General features: G+C 38.5%; 1 protein-coding gene and 1 long non-coding RNA gene across 3 annotated transcripts in view; one reads left to right on the top strand and one right to left on the bottom strand.

Moving 5' to 3' along the window:
* Positions 1–170: 170 nt before the first annotated feature.
* On the top strand, positions 171–8,664 carry LOC130143651 (uncharacterized). Of its 2 annotated transcripts, XR_008819823.1 has the most exons (5): positions 171–313; positions 931–1,115; positions 2,759–2,948; positions 3,689–3,801; positions 8,084–8,664. It is a non-coding gene; the product is annotated as an uncharacterized LOC130143651 (long non-coding RNA). The 2 variants fall into 2 exon arrangements; XR_008819824.1 differs by lacking the exon at positions 171–313 and having other exon boundaries at positions 716–1,115; positions 2,845–2,948.
* WDR17 (WD repeat domain 17) overlaps positions 5,836–20,546 on the bottom strand; it is a 65,241-nt gene continuing 50,530 nt past the window's right edge. Inside the window, exons 21-30 of the mRNA XM_056326442.1 lie at positions 19,768–19,867; positions 18,457–18,596; positions 16,054–16,074; positions 14,981–15,092; positions 14,105–14,246; positions 13,917–14,019; positions 12,925–13,026; positions 10,447–10,542; positions 10,083–10,266; positions 5,836–8,338 (exon numbers count right to left, since the gene is read on the bottom strand). Of these exons, the coding sequence (XP_056182417.1) occupies positions 8,219–8,338; positions 10,083–10,266; positions 10,447–10,542; positions 12,925–13,026; positions 13,917–14,019; positions 14,105–14,246; positions 14,981–15,092; positions 16,054–16,074; positions 18,457–18,596; positions 19,768–19,867 (1,120 nt within the window). The 3' untranslated portion in view covers positions 5,836–8,218. The remainder of the gene's footprint in view (positions 8,339–10,082; positions 10,267–10,446; positions 10,543–12,924; positions 13,027–13,916; positions 14,020–14,104; positions 14,247–14,980; positions 15,093–16,053; positions 16,075–18,456; positions 18,597–19,767; positions 19,868–20,546) is intronic.

Raw genomic sequence — 20,546 nt, forward strand, 5'->3', positions numbered from 1 at the left:
GGGCCGGGACTGGCGGCAGGGGCGGGGCCGCGCGGGGGTGGGGCCGGCGGCGGGGGCGGGGCTTCGCCGCCCGGCGGGCGGGGCGGGGCTGCGCGCGGGCGGGCCGCTGGGGCGGGGTCACCCCCTGCGCGGGGGCGAGGCGCGTGCAGCACCGGGCCGGCGGCCGGGCGGGGCCTCGGGTCCGAGCCCTCCCTGGGCCGAGTAAGGGCCTTCTCGGGCAACCGGAACGCGCGGTGCGGCTAACGGAGCCGCGCGGGTGGCTCCCTCGCGCCCGTCCAGCCCCGAGTCTTGTTTTTTTTTCCTGTTGCACAAAGTCTCTGGCGGAGCAGAAGCGGCGTGGGAGCTGCGGGGGGCGGGGCGGGGCCGGGCGGCGGGGCGGGGCGGGGCCGGGCGGCGGGGCGGGGCGGGGCGGGGCGGGGCCGGGCGGCGGGGCGGGGCGGGGCCGGGCGGCGGGGCGGGGCGGGGCCGGGCGGCGGGGCGGGGCGGGGCCGGGCGGCGGGGCGGGGCGGGGCCGGGCGGCGGGGCGGGGCGGGGCGGGGCGGGGCCGGGCGGCGGGGCGGGGCGGGGCCGGGCGGCGGGGCGGGGCGGGGCCGGGCGGCGGGGCGGGGCGGGGCCGGGCGGCGGGCACCCTGAGCTGTAGCTCAAGGGTCTCCCGTAGCTCGTCGCGCCGCGGTAGGAGATGGCCCAGGCGGGGGGGAAGGTGCGTTTAGCGGCGGTGTGGGCTGGGAGAAGCCGTGACCCCGCTGGCGGCTTCGGGGCGGGAGCCCCAGGCCCCTCGCTCGGGCTGGTCGGGACGTTTGCGTACGGGCTCCCCTGTTTTCCAGATGAAAGTGGAACGGCAGAAGCTAGAGAACTCGTAGTTCTTTAGTGATTTTTTTTTTTTGTCAATGATGTAATCAATTCCTTAACACTTTTTCTTTTTTCCTTCAGAACTGAAGAACTTCAGGGCGGGGAGGCTGGTTACTGCCGCTGTTACGAGGCACCAGAGCAACAGCTCCAAAGGCTGCCGAGAGTAACAGCGTGAGGCCAACAGGAGGGATCATGGAGCCAGGTCTTAACAGAGATAGAGGGTTAATGCCATCGGCAATATGCACAGGAGAGGGACGAGGGTCCATGTGAGTTAAGTGTTTTTGTTGTTAGGTTTTTTTGGAGTTTTTGGTTTGGTTTGGTTTTTTGGGGTTTTTTTCCCCTTAAAAAGCAGAGCAGCAGGACCAGAGCTTGGGACAGTCATATTCCACCGCAGCTACAGTGCTACGTGTCAGAGTGACATGCGAAGGCAGCGAGCAGCGATGAATTGGTCACGCGTACAGACTTCTGAAGTTTTTCCAGTGTGTCACGGTGTTTGTTGACTGCTCTCTGGCTACGTCCAATAGTCCTTGGGTGGTATATCACTGTTACGCTGCTGGAGTAAAACTTAAATTTAATAAATAGCACTTCCACCATTAACATGTGATTGATAAATGCTCCCCTCGGCCACTCCTTATTGCTGAAAGAAGCTGCTGAGTTCCTTAGCTCTTCTTGGCTGAGTCATTACACCTACAGCAGAGAGACTATAACTTGTCACCAGTATTCTTTAAAGAAGTAAATGGCTTTGGGTTCAAGGGGATAGCAGCGAGTGTGGTAGAGTGTCCTTGTAGTCAAATTACTGAGACAGAAGATGATGAGGCAGATGGAACACTGGCTGGCCGTCACATTCAAAGGGCTGTGATCACAGGGCTGTAGGTGATGCCCAGCTGATGGCCATTACAGGCAGTGTCTCCTAGGGATCACCTCTTGGGCCACTATCGCTTAATGTCTTTATTAATGACCTGGAACAATGGAATGGAGGGCACACAGAGCAAATAGGGGAGTGACTGACCCGCTGAAGGTCCCTCCGGGTTCATGAGGGACTTCAGCAGGCTGGAGAAATGGGCTGACAGGACATAACAGTCAGCAAAGACAGAGTGCACTACTGGGGATGGAGTATCCAACCCATGCGCTGCTACAGGCAGCGGCCAGTTGGTTAGAACAGAGTGCTGCGGAAACGGACGCAGGAGCGCTTGATGGAGAACGAGGTGGACGGTGCCCTTGCAGCAGTGGGGGTCAGCAGCACCTTGGGCTGGGTCACTGAGGGTGTGATATGGTGGCACTTTTGGAAGCAATTCTGAGCCTCTTTATGGCCCCTGTGAGACTGCACCTGGAGTACTGCACTCAGTGCAACCCAGTACAAATCATCCGTTAACATACTGGTGCGAGTCCAAGAAAGGCCACCAAGGCAGGTGGTGGGCTGATGTACAGGGAGTGGCTGAGAGGACTGGGTTGGTTCAGCCTTAAGATGAACAGGGGAAGTAATGATGCAGTAGCTGATTTTTTCCTCCTTCTGCTAATTAGGTTAATTTAACTTATGTGGATAATGAGTGTAATGCATTGGATCCATGGTATTATCAGATGGTCTTCAAGAGTTAAAAGGACATTTTTAAATTAGTCTGAATTCATAATTCTGTTCATTTTAATGTTGTTTATTACTGCTTTCTTCTGTAAGGCAAACTATATGACCTTTTTCAGAAAAATCATACTCCTGTAGCGATCCAGTCTTGCAACTGTTTGTACATGTATCGGTCTTACTGCAACCAGTTCAGGTATTTTGAGGTCTAAAGAGATCATCAGCCTGTCTAGTTTGACATCCTCTGCCTTGTAGGCCACAGCATTTCACTTGAATTTTCTTACATTCAACTTCCTAAGTGTGTCTTTTTTTTTTTTTTTTTTTTTTTTTTGGAAGACACTGTCTCAGTAAAAAGACATCATGGCCCTATCAATGATGCTTCCCAAATGAGATCAAGTTCTCCTGTTTGTTTTGTTTTGGAGCCCTTTTCTGCACCACTGTGAGCTCTCAGTGTCCTTCTCAAAATGCTGGTACCAACATGGAACCCAACATTCCCATACGAGTCCATTCTGTGCCCCAAGCCAAGGTAAAAAATCTCTCCTACTTTTTAATGCACCATGTGTTGCATGTACAGGGGCAGTACTTCCGGCTTCTTGATGTCAGTGGTAGTTGCAGGAATAAATGAAGCATATGCAATCAGAATTTAAACATTAAACTTCAGGTCAGTTGGTCTTTTAGCTGCATCTTTAAAATTTCTGAAAAGAATATAGCGATCGACAGACATTAAATGAAAATTTTGTTCAGGATCATCAGAAGGATGGGTGTGATCAGAGTCTGTCAGAGGTGGTGTTTTTGGGGGGTTTTTTATTTCATTTTCTTTAATATCGGACCTGCTTTGCCAAGCAAGATGTTTAACTAGAATGACTTAATGATTTTACTCTTCAAATAGTTAAAATTGTTCAAATCACCATATGTGGTTTCAAGACATATTGTGTAATCTCTCAACATTCAATTTCATGCTTATTTATGATGATCTCATCAATGCTGAAAGCATCTCATTTTAGTTGTTTTCAACAGATGCAAACCATTTGATTTAAAAGATTTCCCATACAACCTTTTGTTGTTTAATGTTTCCCCTTCTCTGTAGTGGGTTCGTTTCTTTTTTTGGTGTGTAATATTCATTTTATACAGCTGCCAAAGATCACCCGGGTGTCAGTCAGGTGGGGGAAGGGTAGTAACTGCCAATAAACTAGAAAACTGAAAAACTTACTGATCAGATGCTTAACAAACTGCTGAAATGAACAACTTGTGATTTTTGCTTTACAGGGTGGTTTACCATTAGCCCAAGTTTGGGACAACATGCAGTTCACCATCTTTGTTCACCACATCCCCTGAGAATATAGCTTGTATCCCAAAGGAAAAACTGCTTGTCGGATCATGTAAGTTTGTTTCTCACATCATGTAAGTCTTCATTTTATTCTTTTCAGATTGCAATGTTACATGGTTTTGGTTTACTTTGGTTATAAAGGCAACAAAGAGATTTTGAGTTTAGAATTTGAAGACATGAGATACAATTTCTTAGAAAACAGGAGATTTGGGGGGGGTTGCCAGTATTTTTTCTTTTTAATATAAAATTGCTTTGAGCTTTTTCCTGGCATGACATCTGTAGAAATTACTCCAATATTCAAAATTGCTTCTGGTATGTTCCTCAGAGCTTTGATTTATTCTGCGCACTGTCACTATACTGAAATTGATGTTCCTTCCTCCATTTATGTAACTGAGATCTTTATCCTGTTGATGAATGTGGGATTGGGCAGGTGTTCTTGCCCTTATTTAATCAATAATTCGCACAGCATTGACAGGTGTCTTTACTGTGTAGGGAACTGTAGGATACGGTGCCAGAGAAGTGGGATATTCATAGTCAGCTCTAGAGCAAGTCCGAGTCCTGTTCACAGGCGTGCTGCTGAATAGCTGCCAGTGTGTTTGGCTGGTTTGGACGTTGCTAGCAATACTCCCAAACTGATCGGTCAGATCAATTTTCAGGTTCTTTGTACATATTTTTCCCTTTTCCCACCACCACCAGTCTACGTTGGTTCAAATGCTCGTACCCTCAGAAGACAGTAATGCTTTGGCATTATGTATGTGTAGGGCTAAAAATGCTGCTTTCATAAGGAAAGATGAAGCCTTCTTTCACTGTTGAATGATAAACTTGTACATTAAATTTAAACTAAAAGGTGATTAAAATAGCATTGTCACTTTTAAATTATGGAGTTTGAATACCTCGAATCTTCAAAAGCTGCTGTTTCTTTTAACATAATTTTCCAGTATTTCTCCCGCCACATGCATCTAGAGATCTCAGAAACAAGTGGCAAAACAGGTCTTCATTTTAAAGAAGGCCAGGTGAAACAAGCTGACAAATCCCGCTGGGATGGATGCATGGACAGTTGGTACCTCCCAGGAGGCTCCTGGAAGGATTACCCAGAGAGTGGGACTTTGAAACACAAACCCCATTCTGATTGCAGTAGTGTTGACTGCATGACCAACAAAAAGAATTTCAAATTTACTGTCTGTTAGGGAACAATTTACTTTTAAGCAAATAAATTGAAAACCTCTTTGAAATAACCATATTCTAAAATATAGCTTTTATTATTATTTCTTAACTTCTGCAATACTGCAATTTACTTGTTTTTGTAACATAGCCTTGTTTCCTTTTCAGCTCAGTTTCTTCCTAGAGCTGGTTTAGTGTTTTTATCAGTGGATTTTTCTGACATAGATGTTACTGATACACATTAGAAGCCACAAAGTATAATTGTTGCATGTGAAATTTTCACTAATTCTGAAAGCGTACTTCATATCTTGACCTACTGTGCAAATGGATGCTGGTCTTCACAACTGTTTTTTGAAATATATTTCCCATCCTCTGGTTTTAGCGATTTTTATCTACAGGAAAGGTGATCCTAGATTTCATTTGCTTCCTACATAAATATGAAATATTAAAAAAAAAAATAAAAAATCCACTAATGCCTATTGTGAAAAAGGTATCTAGACTCAGTAGTTTAGTTTTCTATGTAATGAATGTTTCTTGTGTTAGTGTAATCTTAAATTTTTGTAATTTTTTATTTAAATGATTTTACCCAATGAAGAAATTCAACAACATGGATATCAAGTATCATATCTAATTTTAAAGGCAGTCTTTGCAATAAGAAGAGTTTATAGCATGACTGAATTTTTTGGTATTGTTTTGGAACCCACCTGGGAAAGTCACACATGTGACTGCAGTCTGTAAAGCTTATAAACGTGTCAGTAATGTTGGTCAGATTCTTTCAGTAGAACAATTAATTTAATTTTGTAGGGATAAAGTGATGTTAAACTTAACTGAGATGTAACAGTAATTGAAAAGCACTAGCTGTATAGCTTGATAGATTTCTTCACTCAGATAGAAATATGACTTTTACAGAAGAGTCAAACAATCATTTGAAGAGGAAGGATTCTTTAATATTACGGGGAAATATTTGCATTTGACTAGCTGTGCCAGACAATGAAGTCACACATTAGCAAACAATCTCAAATTATTTTTGAAAGTGATGAATCTATAGTTTGACAGTTGCAACCACAGTTGTAGCAGCAGACACAATTACAACCTTTTCTGCATGTTCCCCGCACTCACCACATAGGGTACAACCACCTTTAAGAAAATGCAACCTCATTTTATTCACAATTACTGTTACCTGATGGATTCTAGATATAGAAGTGCCCTTTTTAACTTGATTTTCATATTTTAGCAACGAAAGAGTTCTTAACCCTCACTGTCCAATTTAAAGAGGGAGGAGATTTGTCTAAGATTCCATGTTAAGGCACAATTTAAGCGCAATCGATGCAGTTAGACTACATATCGGAAGATATTTAAACTATGAAGTATCAGTAAAAATCCTTAGGTCACAGCAAAAGATTTGAAATATAGTAGAGTGGCAGTTGAGTCAATCCTTCAGATCCCAATCCTCAGTCGTGGGGCTGCATGTTCAGCTCTTACCTTTGCTCTCCAGCTCTGTATTAACAACTTCTACACGCAAGGTTTTTCAATTTATGTGCTAGAAGATAGCTAGCCTTTTATTTGACAGAAGCAACACATCAGATACTGACTGCTGGAAGATTCTTTTAAAAACTATGAATTTTTATTTCTAAAATCCAACTCTCATTCCCCAAGCTCCACAAGGTTAAACAAAGGAAAACATTTTCTAAACAACACCTGCAAAAAGGAAAACATTCTGTTCCAGCATCCAAGTATGTACAAAAATGTTTTTGTACATACAAAAGAGCTAAGTCCCCCACCCCATCCCCCCCCACAATGTATTCTTAGGCTAGAAACCCTGTAATAATACTCCAGAACACTGACAGAATGAATTTAAAGAGGGGCATTAAAATATAAAAAAAAAAAAAAAAAAAAAGCCTGAGGGTGGGGAATAATTTTTTATTTTAATCTCCATCCCACCTTTCCAGCAAAGTGGCATTGTTATTTCTAGTTAAACGAGGGCATTGCTTACCTATATATTGACGATTTTATTCAATAGGGTCTGCTAAAAGATACCTTGTGTTATTTCCAGTTGTACAAGTTTCTCTAGAAATAGTTCTGCCAATTTTTAATCGGAACTTCTTTACATTTTATGTAACTATCAGGATTTAAATATTTATTTTAAAGCAGCAGCAAAAAACTGTAACAGATAAAGTCGATTTCTGATTGTATGCCATTAATTAAGCTAATAAAGAATACTATAACCAAGGCATCTTTTCTACAGGTGATTAATTCTAAGAATTATTAATAAGAATAATTAATTAGAGTTGCCTTATGATTAAATTCCATACTATACATAGCTTTAAAATTTAAATACTCTTGGTATTCTATTACCATATTTTTCTTTCCATTTGAGCATAGCTTTAGTGAATAAAAATATATGCAGAAGTATTTACTCCTGGTCTGTCATACTATATGTATATTTATAACTAATACAAAATATAAAAAGAAAACAAATATTTTAAATGTACATAACATATTTAAATAATTGTAATACATTTGCTGTTTGTTCCTTACAAATCCTTTGTGTTTTTTTAAAAAAAGTTTTTATAAATACATTTTAATTTCCATGAAAGTGTAAGGGGGACAGCTGCCAAAGATTAATTTATTAGAAAATAGACTTTTATAATCTAGATATTCAAACCTATCTAAACAAAACATTAGTAAACATCTTTGTACTGCTGTTAAAGCACAATAATCAATGTATGAAACAAAAAACCTAAGCACTTTTTAGATTTTACTTTTGCTGTAGAATCCTGTACGTAAATTTTAGTGAAAATTAAAAAGGGGGCCACAAATGTGTGAAGCTGCCACAGGATTTCATTCATTCTAAAACCAGGTTGCAGTGGCTATCAATAAAGTAATTCTATTATTATGCATTTGAAAGCATGTTGATGGATTTCACAGTTTGTTATCAATATCCTGATAGTGTGCAGATAGTTGCTTACTTCCTTTACAAAGCATCTGTTTACACAGAGTTGACTGAAGTATGTCTGTATTGTCTGACAACACTACTCTTATTTAAAGAGAAAAAAAAAAGACATGGCTGTCTATGAAGTTAGGACTTTTTTCTTTGGATTCTCAAATAACTTCTTCTTTGGATTCTCAACAAGCATTTGTATAGAAATCCTTTTCTTGTTCTCATTTTACAGTTTTTGAAGTCCAAGTAATTGCCCTTCAGGAGGAATCAACTGCCATCTTTCTGTCCTTTGACAATCAAGGTTAAATCAGTATTAACCCCCAGAGTGTTATTTTAAGCACTACAAAGTACAGAGGAAAATACCTCATCAAAATGGGTTAAGTCGTATTCCTGTTCCTAGTGGTGAAAAAGGATTCACTTTTGCCCACATCAAAGCATCATTCAGTGAAATAGCAGATTTTCCGTCTTCAAGGAAGAACACTGGACCCTGTACAGCAAAAAAGTTTGGGGAGGGAAAGAAAAAGAAGTACACGTAACGTGTAAAGCTACTGCAACAGGACGCACATTTTGTTCTGAGAAGAACGTGAAAACCTGACAACTATCATCTGTGTTTGTGCAAGACTTGTACCCCACCGACTTCAAGCTTTGATAACAGTTATACATTATAAATTAGTTGAACTTGCCATGTTCCAAGATCTGGAGACCCAACATTTAGTAACCCTTAAATTTTTAGTTTCATTTTTAGTAATGGTGGTGTTTTGTGTATGTTTGTCAATTAGTCTAGAATTAAATTTAACCTGAATTAGAAACTGAGGTAACAAGGGGTTTTCCCTTCAGAATACCATACATATTTCATTGTGTCTGACATTACCTGTGCTGATTTGTGTGCTTCCCCATGTGCAAAAACCCCCAATATAATGCCTCCAATGAATCGTTTGAAAACATGGAGTCTACATGCAGTCTGCAGAATAATTTCACATGTTCACTGTAAAAAGGACAAAATACTAATTTATCTGATGGAAGAGGAGCTATTTGCTAATTACTTCCATTTGACAAAATGTGGTCTCAAAGCTGCAGTTCAGATAAGGAGTGCTTTCTTGAAGAGTTAAGCTCTCCAGACTTGCTACTTAAAGCTTACAAACCACAATTTGTAAACTGCAGTTCAGCTACTATACCTTAGTTAATAAATACTAAGTGATTAGTGAGCTGATCTGCATGCCTAAGGCAATGACTCCTAACGTTCACTAATCCAGAAATATGTAGATGACATGGACAGCGTAGATGACAAGCCGGTGACACCATGTTTGCTATTCTTGTTGGATGGATCGTAACAAAGGTGGCTGTACGTGGCTGTTCGCAGATGTTGAGAGTAAAGCCATAGCCAGGGACCACTGGTCTAACATGGAAGTGTTGGCAGCAAGTTTTTTTAGACTTGATGGTTGCAGTTGTGAATTTTGTTCATCTCTGAAGTCCCACTAGCATTTTCCAATCTCCAGTTTCCGACACAAAACTCTCCCTGTTAATCCCTGAACAAGCCCGTTACTTTTCGGGCTGGGATGTTGCATTGGACAGAAGAAACAGAGTCAGGCTCTTACAAGGGAGCAAATTCACACTGAGGCACTGCCTGGAGACAGGAGCCCGAGAGTAGTGTTTCCAGGCTCTGTGACTCTTCCCTTTATGGAAATAACAACATATACCAAGAAGTATGGTATATACTTATATATGGCATATATTAGGACTGGTATGTTTTGATCATAAATTCTATGCAAGTAATGATCGCATATAGTAAAGAATCACTATATTTGATCTTTAATATCTGACTTTGATTAATCATGATTTACAAGTTTTATAGTATACATTTCCCTAATGATGAATACTAACAACAGAATAATGTTACTATGTGGTTGAAGATAACTAATTTCCTGGTTTTTATTCAAGCTGTGGTGAGGTAGTAGATAAGAAGCTACATGCACTTTAGACAGAATATTTGGCAAAGGAAATCTGTCTTTCCCATGGAAATTAGAAAGTTTCGGATGGGGAAGCTGGGCAATTATTTGATTGGACAATTCTTCATATGGCCTTTCTTGTATAACAGATGTCAGCGCTTGGCCTCTTTCACTTCTGCTACTGTGAGAACAGGGAAAACATTTTTCCTCCCCAGTGATATGCCAACCTCACAACTGGTCAATACCATCACTGAGAAAGAACACGTCAGCGCTCTGAAACCGTACCTGTATCCTCAGCCCTGTCAAACAAGAAATGTGAACATCTGAATGACTAGGCAGATTTGATCCCGTGACATAGTCGGGCCCAACCATTCCTTTCAGAGGCTCCTCCTGTATTCGTGACACGAGCACTGAATACACCGTCCTCTGCCATTCAGACGGCGGGGTACACTGCAATTCATCGGTAGGCCTGTGAGCAAAAGACACCTGTTTCTCAACGATATCTCTTAATTTGTGTTAAAAATGAAGACACAAAGTACTCATTTTTTTACATTCCTATTCAGATTTTACAAAGGAAATACTGTACTTGCAACTAAACAGTGAAATACCAATAGTCTCATTGATGGTAATTTTATATGTTTCCACCTACTTGTTTAATTGAGTACAAGCTCTCCATGCATCTAGTTCCTCAGAAAGCTGTTCAATTTTCAAAGGTACAGATACTTCCCGTCTTTTTAAAAGCTGACTGAAAAGGAATGCAAGTAATTGAAGTCCAAATCTTTTCTAATAGTGAATATTTTCTTAGAAGTAAAACAAGACAGACAGTAGTAATATAAAACTAATTTTTAATTGGATATGGAAATAACTTTATGGAAATATATTGATCCTTCACAATAATCACTATATTAAACCTTAGAAATATTAAATTACTACACATAAAAGTATACATTTTTATTTAAGTTTGGGTTTAGTTATCCCTATTTACACCCTCTTATTAAAACTGTCTTCAACTAGCTCTATTTTTTTTTTCTTTGAGGCCATTCTATATTTTAGGAATATATGCATTCTTATTTCTTAATAATGACAACTTTACTAAAAATAAGGACCCATTTTGCCTATATACAGTAGATACGATAAAAACACAGTTAGAGTAACATGGTTCAACACATGCTCTGGGACAGCCTTGTTTCACCTGATTACTTGTGGAAAACAGTTTCAAAAATTTTGCCATGGATGCATTTTTTATTTATCAAAATATAATACAAGGGTCAGTTATTACCTGACCTAATTCAGCAAACTTCCATTTGTGTTGGGATGCCTTAAAAATGTCCAATTTAAGCATGTAAGTGTCCAGTTTAAATGGGATGGAATCTAAAAATCTATGAATCCTGAAAATATTGGGGGCAATCTGAGAAAAAAAAAATTAAAGCAGTATCGTCCTGTGGTTCTTTAAACCTCAGGAAAACTTGAAGCTTGACAAGCCAAAGTATCACAGACTGAGTCAAATATAGCTTGTTACTAGTCTATTAATTTCCATATCAGAATAGCCCTTCTGGAAAAGGTTATATTTCATCTTCTTGTTTTCCATCCATTAAGTCTGACTGCTCAGGAAAAAAAAAAAAAACCAAACAAAAAACCAAAACCACCAAACAGTTCTTTTCCCTTTTCCCTACCTCTCACCATGTTTCAGAGATGAGGATGACTAAGAGGAAAGGCGTGCTGTTGAGACATCTGCTGAAGAGGACTCAAAGAAAAGGGGCAAATGCACAATTCTAAGATGTGTTAAATTTATGTTGTTTAATTATCTTTGGCAGGCAATTCTGATAAAGTGTCAGGAGGTGCAGGAAAGCTCAGAATTCAAATAAGGTGGGAAAGGACTGGACAACATACACGTAACATTTATTTTTGATGCAGAGATAAATGAGCTGATATAGCAAAGCTACAGTGGTCAGTTAGAGCAGCTAGGGGAGAAGTAACAGCTAGAAAAATACTAACACAGCTTTCACTATGAAATCAGTGACATCCTGGTGTGACACCCATCAAGTCAGGTGACAAACCCAAAAGGATCTGACAGTCCCAAATTGTAAGAGAGAAACGGACATGAGTCAGCTGGATAGTAGTATCGTAACCAAAGCAGACAGGAAGCCTAAACAATTGTGGTTGTACTCCGAGTAAGGAATACTAAAGTATTGTATGCAAGCCTGTTTTATTTACCAGATAACATAAAGATTACTGATCTTCATCAAGTCTACTGATCAAGTCTAAGTTGGTTGGTTCAAGTCCAAGTGGGTGAAGCCAAGTCTGGTCAAGTCAAGTGGGCTTGGTCAAGTGAAGCCGAGTCTAGTCAAGTCAAATGGACCAAGTCAGGTCACTTAGTGGGTTGGGTAAAGTCAAGGCAAGTCCAGTCACGTCAAGTGAGCCAAGGTAGGACGTGTGAAGTCATTGAGGTCAAATCAAGTCAATTGGTTTGGGCTGAGCTGTTTCAAGTTAGTCAAGTCTAGTCAGGTGGGCCTAGCTGGGTCAGGTCAAGTCAGGTGACTGGTTGGGGTTGAGGTGGGCCAAGCAGGCAGGACCAGACCAGGTTGTATCAAGTGGGCCAGGTCAAGTGTATTAACGCCTGGGAACATTAGTTCATTCAGTAACAGAAAGGAACATTAACTCATTGAGTAACAAAAGGTCAAGCCAAGTTTCTTAGTGGGAATCAAGCTAGTGCCCAGTCATGAACTCTAAATGCAAGTCCTTTTTGCTATGGAGCAATTCTTGGCAGATGGTCTACACATCAACGCAAGATTAGAACTGTTACAGTGAACATATAATCATGCATGGAGGTAATGCTGAATACTCATCTACTTCTACAAGTTTGTCTTACAGAATTAAGAATTTGCCTGAAATCTGGGATTCATAATTTGCTGCATTAACTCAGAAACTTCTACGTGTATAACGCATAAAGAAAGTAGAGAAAGAGTAGAGAAAGTTTTATATGCAGGTATGGGTATAACCCTTCAACTTTATAACAGAACTGGGAACTCAGATACTTTTTTTTACCTTTTTTTTTTTTTTTTTTGAGGGGGTGTGTGTGAAGCAGGAAGTAGGGACAATGCATGGCATACAGAAAACATAATATTACCTTGTATACTCATAAAGTGCAGGTACAATGCTATTGTACTGTCTTCTGATAGCAAGTAAAGCACCAATGTAACCACATAAAATCAGCAACTCATTCCGAAATCTGTAAGTTGACAAGTATTAATCATGAACAAAACCAAGCATTTGCAAAAATATTAAACAAACTCATATTCAAATTATAATTTTAAAACCTAATTTATCCACCCATCTTTTGTGGAGAATATATGATTTCTCTTTATGCTTACTTTCTGTGTGATGTAATTGTTACAAGAGACTCCATCCGCTTTATACTGATCTCAATTAGTAAATTTTAAATAACACATACAACAGATAGTTATTAAGCATAATCATGTAAAGTTACAAAAACAATGTCGCTATGACCTTTGAATGTGATAAAACTCTAAACGTAAATAAAATTGCCCCTCATATTAGTGTGAACTTGGGTTTTGCCAAGTTCTCCCACAGGCTGCAGGTAAGAGTTAAGCTTTTTGCTCCTTCTAGGTCTTCACACATACACCTGTGCAGTCATAGCTTCAACCACCTGTCATAAAGGTGAACCACAGCTATCCAGCTATTTTAAGAGTTAATTCTGAGAATGACAGCTCAAATTTCCTTAAACACTTTAACATAATAATCCATATTGTGTCTGGCACCACTGCTCTTCTCCTTCAGGAAACTGAAACCAAGAGCTTATCAAAGTGAGATTCTTCACTCATTGTAAATGCCCCACAGAGAATGAAGCAATAAAGTATCTTTTTTCTTCTTGCCAAACCATAAACATTTAGGAAAATTCCACATTCTGTTCTCCAGATTGGGAATTAGCCTGCTTGCTGAAGTTCTTCTGTACCCCTCTTCTGATAAACAAAAAATGATACTAACAGTGTACATATATATATATATATATATATTTATTTATTTATTTATTTATTTATTAATTCCAGAAGTTTCCTTTAATGAAAATTCCACTTTTATAAGTAAGGAAAATATACTTACTCACTGCATTTATGCAACACTAATCGTTCAGTGCGTATGTAACTTAGAAGATCAAGATATGGACAAACTGAATCTAAAGTCCAATCTGAGCCACAAAGTTGTTCTGTTGAAAAACAAACAAAAATATCTCAAGAAGCAAGCTGTACAAATGACTTAGGCTTTAAAGGTTTCTTCATCCAAGTATCTACCTTTCACGTACTGAATGCCAACAGGGAGAGCCTTTTCAGGTTCTGTGCTTAACAAATAGTACTTTATAGTTTCGAATATATCCCCATCTGCCTGAAATGTCTCTGCCAACCGCATACATTCTTCTACATCAGGAAGATTACACTGGAAAACAAAGATTTTGCCAAAGAATTACTGTAACATTCAAACAATTCTCTAAGATGCATAGATATACTGAAGTTTGCACATAACAATAAGATCAAACGTTCTCTGAAAGAATAGTCATGATTTGAAGCACATACCTGCATATAACGTGCATTAAGAAAGTCATCTAGATCAGAGAACAACATAGAAGGAGAAGGTTCTGCAACTTTAATTTAAGCAGTATCAGTTTCCATTGCTAATGTTTTTGTGAACCTTTAACTACTGTTTAATAGATATGCAGTCTGGGTTGAACCTTAAGGAAGTTAGTGGAGCAGACCCTTCTACTGCTGAAGAGGAAAGTGGTGATTTAAAGGAAATAATAGGCATAAAATGTAAACCCAATTCAGGATAGTACAGAAAGCTGAGGTGCCAAGACATGATTAGGCTGCACTTCAGTGATGAGGAGGTTATAAATCATACTGACAGGTAATTCTGAAGATCATAAGCTATTTCAGGAAATAACCCACGTCATTGAAAGACTACACACAGAGTAGACTTAAAGAACTAAAGTTCTTGTGCAATACCAAAAATGAAGTCAATGAGGACTAAAAGAGCAAAAAAGGATATGTAACGTATAAGACTGTTAGTGACAAATTTATCCTACAAATGTATTTGGCCTTCAGTTTTCTGAAATAAGTATACAAATCAATACATAACCCCTTGTTAGCATTCAGGTAAATTCTTTTTTGTCATACCTTTTCATGCAAGTCACTTATTTCTGCTGCGCATCCCGGATAAAAAGCACATAGTTTTACTAACTGCAGTTTATTATCAGGAATCATCATGAGAAGATCAGCTGCTAAATCCCTGCACAAACAAAAGATGACATGTAGTTACTCTTGATGGTTTTTAATAGGAGGAGACTGTTTTCTCTTTTACATTCCTTTTATAAAGAAGAGTTTACAAAAAAACCCAGCAACCCAACAACTATATCCAGAGAAGAGCAGAAGCAACCTCAGCCTTGGAGACTGGTGCACTAAATGAGGCTTAATGTATTTATTTGGAATACATGTGTTAATTTTCTGTTGCTTTAGTTGGCCGAACTAAACAGCTGTGCAATCCTAAAGCATCAGAACCACCTCAAAGTGAGGTGGGTGTATATGTGAGCAGGGATGGGAAGGTAGAGTAGGGCCCATCCCGTATGAAAGAAGGAAGGATGTTCATGTGGCTCTGTGTCGTGAAACCATCCTCAAACTTCCAGGATAGAGCTCCATGTCATCAGTAAAAAGCATCTGTCAGTCATCCAGAAAGGCTAGTGCTTTGTGACATTACAAAAGAGATTAAACAAGAAAAAAAGGTGACACCTATTTTCATCCTTCTGAAAGAAAAACTGTTTTAACTGACATTTCTCAAATATTCCTAAATTTTTACCATTTGTTACCCCCTCCTTAACATAACAAGCAGCACTAGGGAAAACATGGAAATATTAAGAAATTATTTTAAAACAATTATTCTATTGAGCATTTAATAACCAATTATTCTGGTTGTTCTATAACTCTTCTAATCATGCCGGCATCATTTCTCCTGTGACCCACAAGACTGACTTGCGCCTGTGTAAGGCAAAAACTCTGACCGAGTTCCCTTGGATTTTCAGAATGTGGTCCTTGGCTTAAAAATATTCAAGTAAGCTACTGTCCAATATTTACAGCTTTACTTTAAAGTAATGATCACAATTTAAAAATTAGAACACTTAGTTCAAGCTTATTGTAAGCATTAGTAAAGTCACACGCATTTCAAATCTCTCTCTATATATAAAGAAGCAAAATACCTGTATCCAAGTGATGGAAAGCTAAAAGGAAGACATTGAAACAGTAATGAACAAAATTTTGTTTTGTATTCTTACTTTATGAAGGAAAAAAATCTAATAGAAAATAACTGAACTACAACAGCAAACCTAAGGGTCAGGTTAAACAGACTTTAGCAATGGAAAAATAGCTTTCCAATGCCTTTTGACAATCTAAAGAAGCTAATGCCAAAAGGTCTTTGGAAAAATCTGTTATCCTATTACTATGCAATAGCTACTTTTCCAAGTTACAGACAGGCTCTTTCAGAATATAGGATATTTCACAAGTTCTTAAACTATTTTCAGGATCAGTTACTCTCATGTACTCATCTTCATAGGCAATTTAAACATCTTTTTTTAAGTGATTAGAAATTGCTCGGCCAAAAAATTGAAATAAAATGTTTATTTAAAAAATAAAGAAGCCAACAAACTGTATTACCTGGAATGTTTTTTTTTTTTTAAGAATCAACTGTCAGTATATAAAGAACAAAATCAGGTGGCTAAGTCTTGAGTAAAATACCACTAGCCTTCTGAATAGCAGAAGGTTGCTTTTAGTAATATTTAGGTACTAAACACAAAATGAAAACTGTGTTCTTAAAACACTCACACATTTTTCCAAGGCTGTAAATTCAGAAAGATGGGGAAGGGCACAAATGTTTAGTATGACTTATTCTGATTTCTTATTTTAGAGTACTTCTACAAAAAAATCTCAAAACCAAACCAAAACAAAACCGAAAAAACCCAAAAAACCAAATTTCCACCAATTACTGATTTCATTATTAACCCATCAAGGTCCTTTTGGTATTCCTTGAGCTGTCTACACCTAAATTAGGTGTGTCCCTGCAATGAAATGTTCCCAATAGATGGATATCCCTAAGCCTAACAACCAGTAAGAACAAAAAAGGAGCTTTTCAAATATCAGAGGCCCTGGAACTCCAACTTCCCCACACATGATCTTATACATGCAGCAGACTGAGGGGTATTATGCTGTGCCAGTATCTCTTTTATTACAAAACACAAATAGATTCAGGATATCTGATCTCCTACAGAACAGAAAAACATGCTGTAATGGCTGCAAATTAGAACCCAGGATTGCAGGGTGTAGCTGCAATAGGTGTTCAGTATAGTACATGAAACCCTGTGACAAATCCAGATGTATACTTGGGCAATATGCAGTACATCAATTTAAAACTTTATCATGTATACCATGTAGTGTACACATGCCATAACTTTACAGAAGTTTTATGTACATACACACAAATGCCATACTATTACAAGTACTTGTTATGGCACTGAGATCAGGAGAAGCTTTTGTTATGGAACTGGAAAAATACACTTTTTCTTAATTCTCGTCCAGTGCTCCTATCAGAGGCTACATAAAAATCATTCTTCACAATAAAGGCAGGGAGATCGGAGAAGGATCTTCAAAGGCTTTAAAAGCTGCAGATGGAGTTGCCAAAACAACCCCGTTAGAACTGGCGCAATGCAGACACGCTAAATCCTTGCAAAAGCCAAGCAGCAAGTCATCCGTTTCCTGGTTTATCTTTTTCTACAATAAAATTGCATAAGGCAAGTGAAATGCTCTGTAGAAAGGAGTTGCACTGTTTCTCCCAGGCTACCTCTAGATACTTAAACAAATACCAATCGTAGCAGAAAAATTGATGCTCAATTGCAATATCTGTTTAAGCACACGTTTTCTTTCAAATGTTAATTCTGAAACACCTGTACAGCTACCAAGTATACCTTGGGAAGATTTTCTGCTTTTCATTTGTAGACAAAAACCAGACCAAAACTGTATCCTTCAAAGTAAAACCACAAGAAAGAAAAGAAAATTTACCAGAGGTAAAGTTTCCCCATATGCAACAGAGAAATTACTCCTGCAGAATTAAATAGTAATCCTGTTTCATCCTTAAATCTTGTCAACTGTCTTGTATTCCTAACACCAGTATAACTCCTCTGCCTCTTAATTTTTTATATTTTTCAAGCAAGTACTTAAAAATCACTTCACACATCCTACTGAAGTTTCTGTTCCTTTTGACTTTATAATTAAATTCTAGCCTTGCTTTGTCTGGAGCAGTCATTTTCACTCAGCACAGACTAGGACTTGCTATGCTACCTATTGCCCAAGTACCTAGGGTTTTTTCAGCAGGTTTCATACTCTGTTTGACCATAACTCTTCTCTCATTTACCACGCATACACAATGTATTTTGAGATTAAAGCAGAACATTTGCATGCCCTGTACTTCAAAGGTCTAATACAGCAATTCTTATTCTACCTACCCATGGTGGTTTGCTGTCTATACAGGTTTCAGAACGAAACAACTTTATCGTTTCGTCAGGGGTGGGGGTGGAGGGTGGGGAATAATCTTTGGATTAAGAAATTCTTACCATGTTGTTACTGTCATACATTTTCTTGCTAGTAATTCTAGGGCATAATGTGTTGCTTGTGCTGCACTTTCTCCTAAGACAGTACCCACACTGATTGCCAACTCCAGTTCGTTTCCACGAATCAGGTTTGCCATCGCAAGCTTGCTCAATGAAAAAATTACATCATTAAGGGACACAAGCATTTCTGGGGATTCACCATTTTGAGCATATGACATTCATGAGACTGCTTTTTACAGAAGGACAAAATATGCATTAATTAAAGCAATTTTATATATAATTCAGGTCTCCCGAATGAGTAAATAATTGCGCACCACACGATAATCAGTTTTTAAATAACCAAACAGATTTCCTTTAGCAGAATCTTCCTTTAGTAAACTAAAGAGGTTACATAAATATCATAACTAAAAAGCATGATAGCAATTCCTTCTAGTCTTAAGACATTAACTTTCAGACTATAGTATTTCCCCTCTTTTTTGAAAACAGACTCAAAAAAAGAAACCAAACCAGGAAGGCTCCTGTTCTGACCCTTCCTGGGCAACTGGGGTTGCTGATAGGCATAGCAGAATATTCAACAGTAAAAGACTACTCAATAACTTGAAATATGTCTATTTTGAAATACAGACATTAACTGATTACTGTTTTCTTTCTGAACAGCTCATTAAGATGGAATTTTATTTATTCTGAGGGATAGAGGAGCAAAAACATATTGAGTCAGCAACAACAAAATCCAGAGAACGAGGAAAAGAAGTAATTTGTAAAACCACAAACAAAATGAAAAATAAATAAAAAAATTTTCCTATATTTCATCCCTATTTTTATACTGAGGGGTAGGGGGTTGTTCCTATTTACTTCATCATTTAGCCTACAAATTCAAGATAGAGATTGCATCTTTTGTAGCACAATGAAGTTCCAGTTCTGAATGGGTCTTCTGAGTCACCATAAATGGGAAACAGTAATACTTATGTGTCTATGTATATATGTAAGGTACTTCTGTACCTTATATTTTCTAATATAACAAGATACTGTATATATAAAAATACAATTAAATAACAACATACTACTTTCTATGCATGACAGAAATCTTGAAGTTAGTAGCAAAACTTCCCTGATTCTATTAACTTGAATAATGTATAAAGATCAAACTCTATAAATATATACAAAGCAAATACCAAGTAAAAGTAGTACATTTTAGAATGTGGTACACACATTTTAAAAACCAGTTAAGATGTGGAGATGTAAAAAGGAAGTCAATGTTAGCTTTTCCATAGTTAAAGAGAAAAACAAAAGAAAACAAAAAAAAAAAAAGATTACCTCTATATTTTCAACAGCCAGATGGCAACATGCTGCAAGCACTGCATGGCCATCCTGGAAATACCATTCTGCCAGCTCTTTACTGACCTTGTGCAGAAGCCTGCAAGAACAAAACATGAATTCTGCAAGATCACATAAATGTTGGAGCTCTTTGGCTCTTTATTTACTTACAAGTCACCACGTTTGCTTCTGTACCCTACAATTTCTGTATTTGATTTACAGATAATGACAGCACTAGCTTTCAAAATGCAGTTTGAGCTTCACCCCCCACTTATGCTGGTGCATATTCAGTAAGTCAGTTTCCCAAAATCTACATCAGTATGGAAATGCCTCTTCAGATTAACAGAAGAAAAATGAAATATTTGGATACTCATTCTGTACTTGTAAACTCTACATAAATACCTAATTGCTCAAAACCTGCACATGTAAATGAAGTAATTACACAGCCTCCAAGCTGCTTTTGTTACTACACATATAACTTGATTATGTAATTTAGGATTCTCAGCACTCTTCTAAACAAGGAGAGATGCATGGTTTCTTTTATGGACACATACAATGAAAATATGGCCATTAGTTTATGTTGTCAGAAGCTTCACTGATGACAAACGGTGAAGCTTCAGGAGGACAAGGTGCATCAAACATAGTGTCTCACAGATACTTCTTAATGCTAAATCTTACTGAACTTATCAGAAGTTCTAAGTTAATATGCTACATATTTAAACATATTTAAGTGCATAGGAATGGTCCTTAAATATCAAGCAAATGAAAAGGATAACTAT

Source organism: Falco biarmicus, chromosome 1, assembly GCF_023638135.1.
Source record: "Falco biarmicus isolate bFalBia1 chromosome 1, bFalBia1.pri, whole genome shotgun sequence".
In the NCBI taxonomy this organism is placed as follows: Eukaryota; Metazoa; Chordata; class Aves; order Falconiformes; family Falconidae; genus Falco; species Falco biarmicus.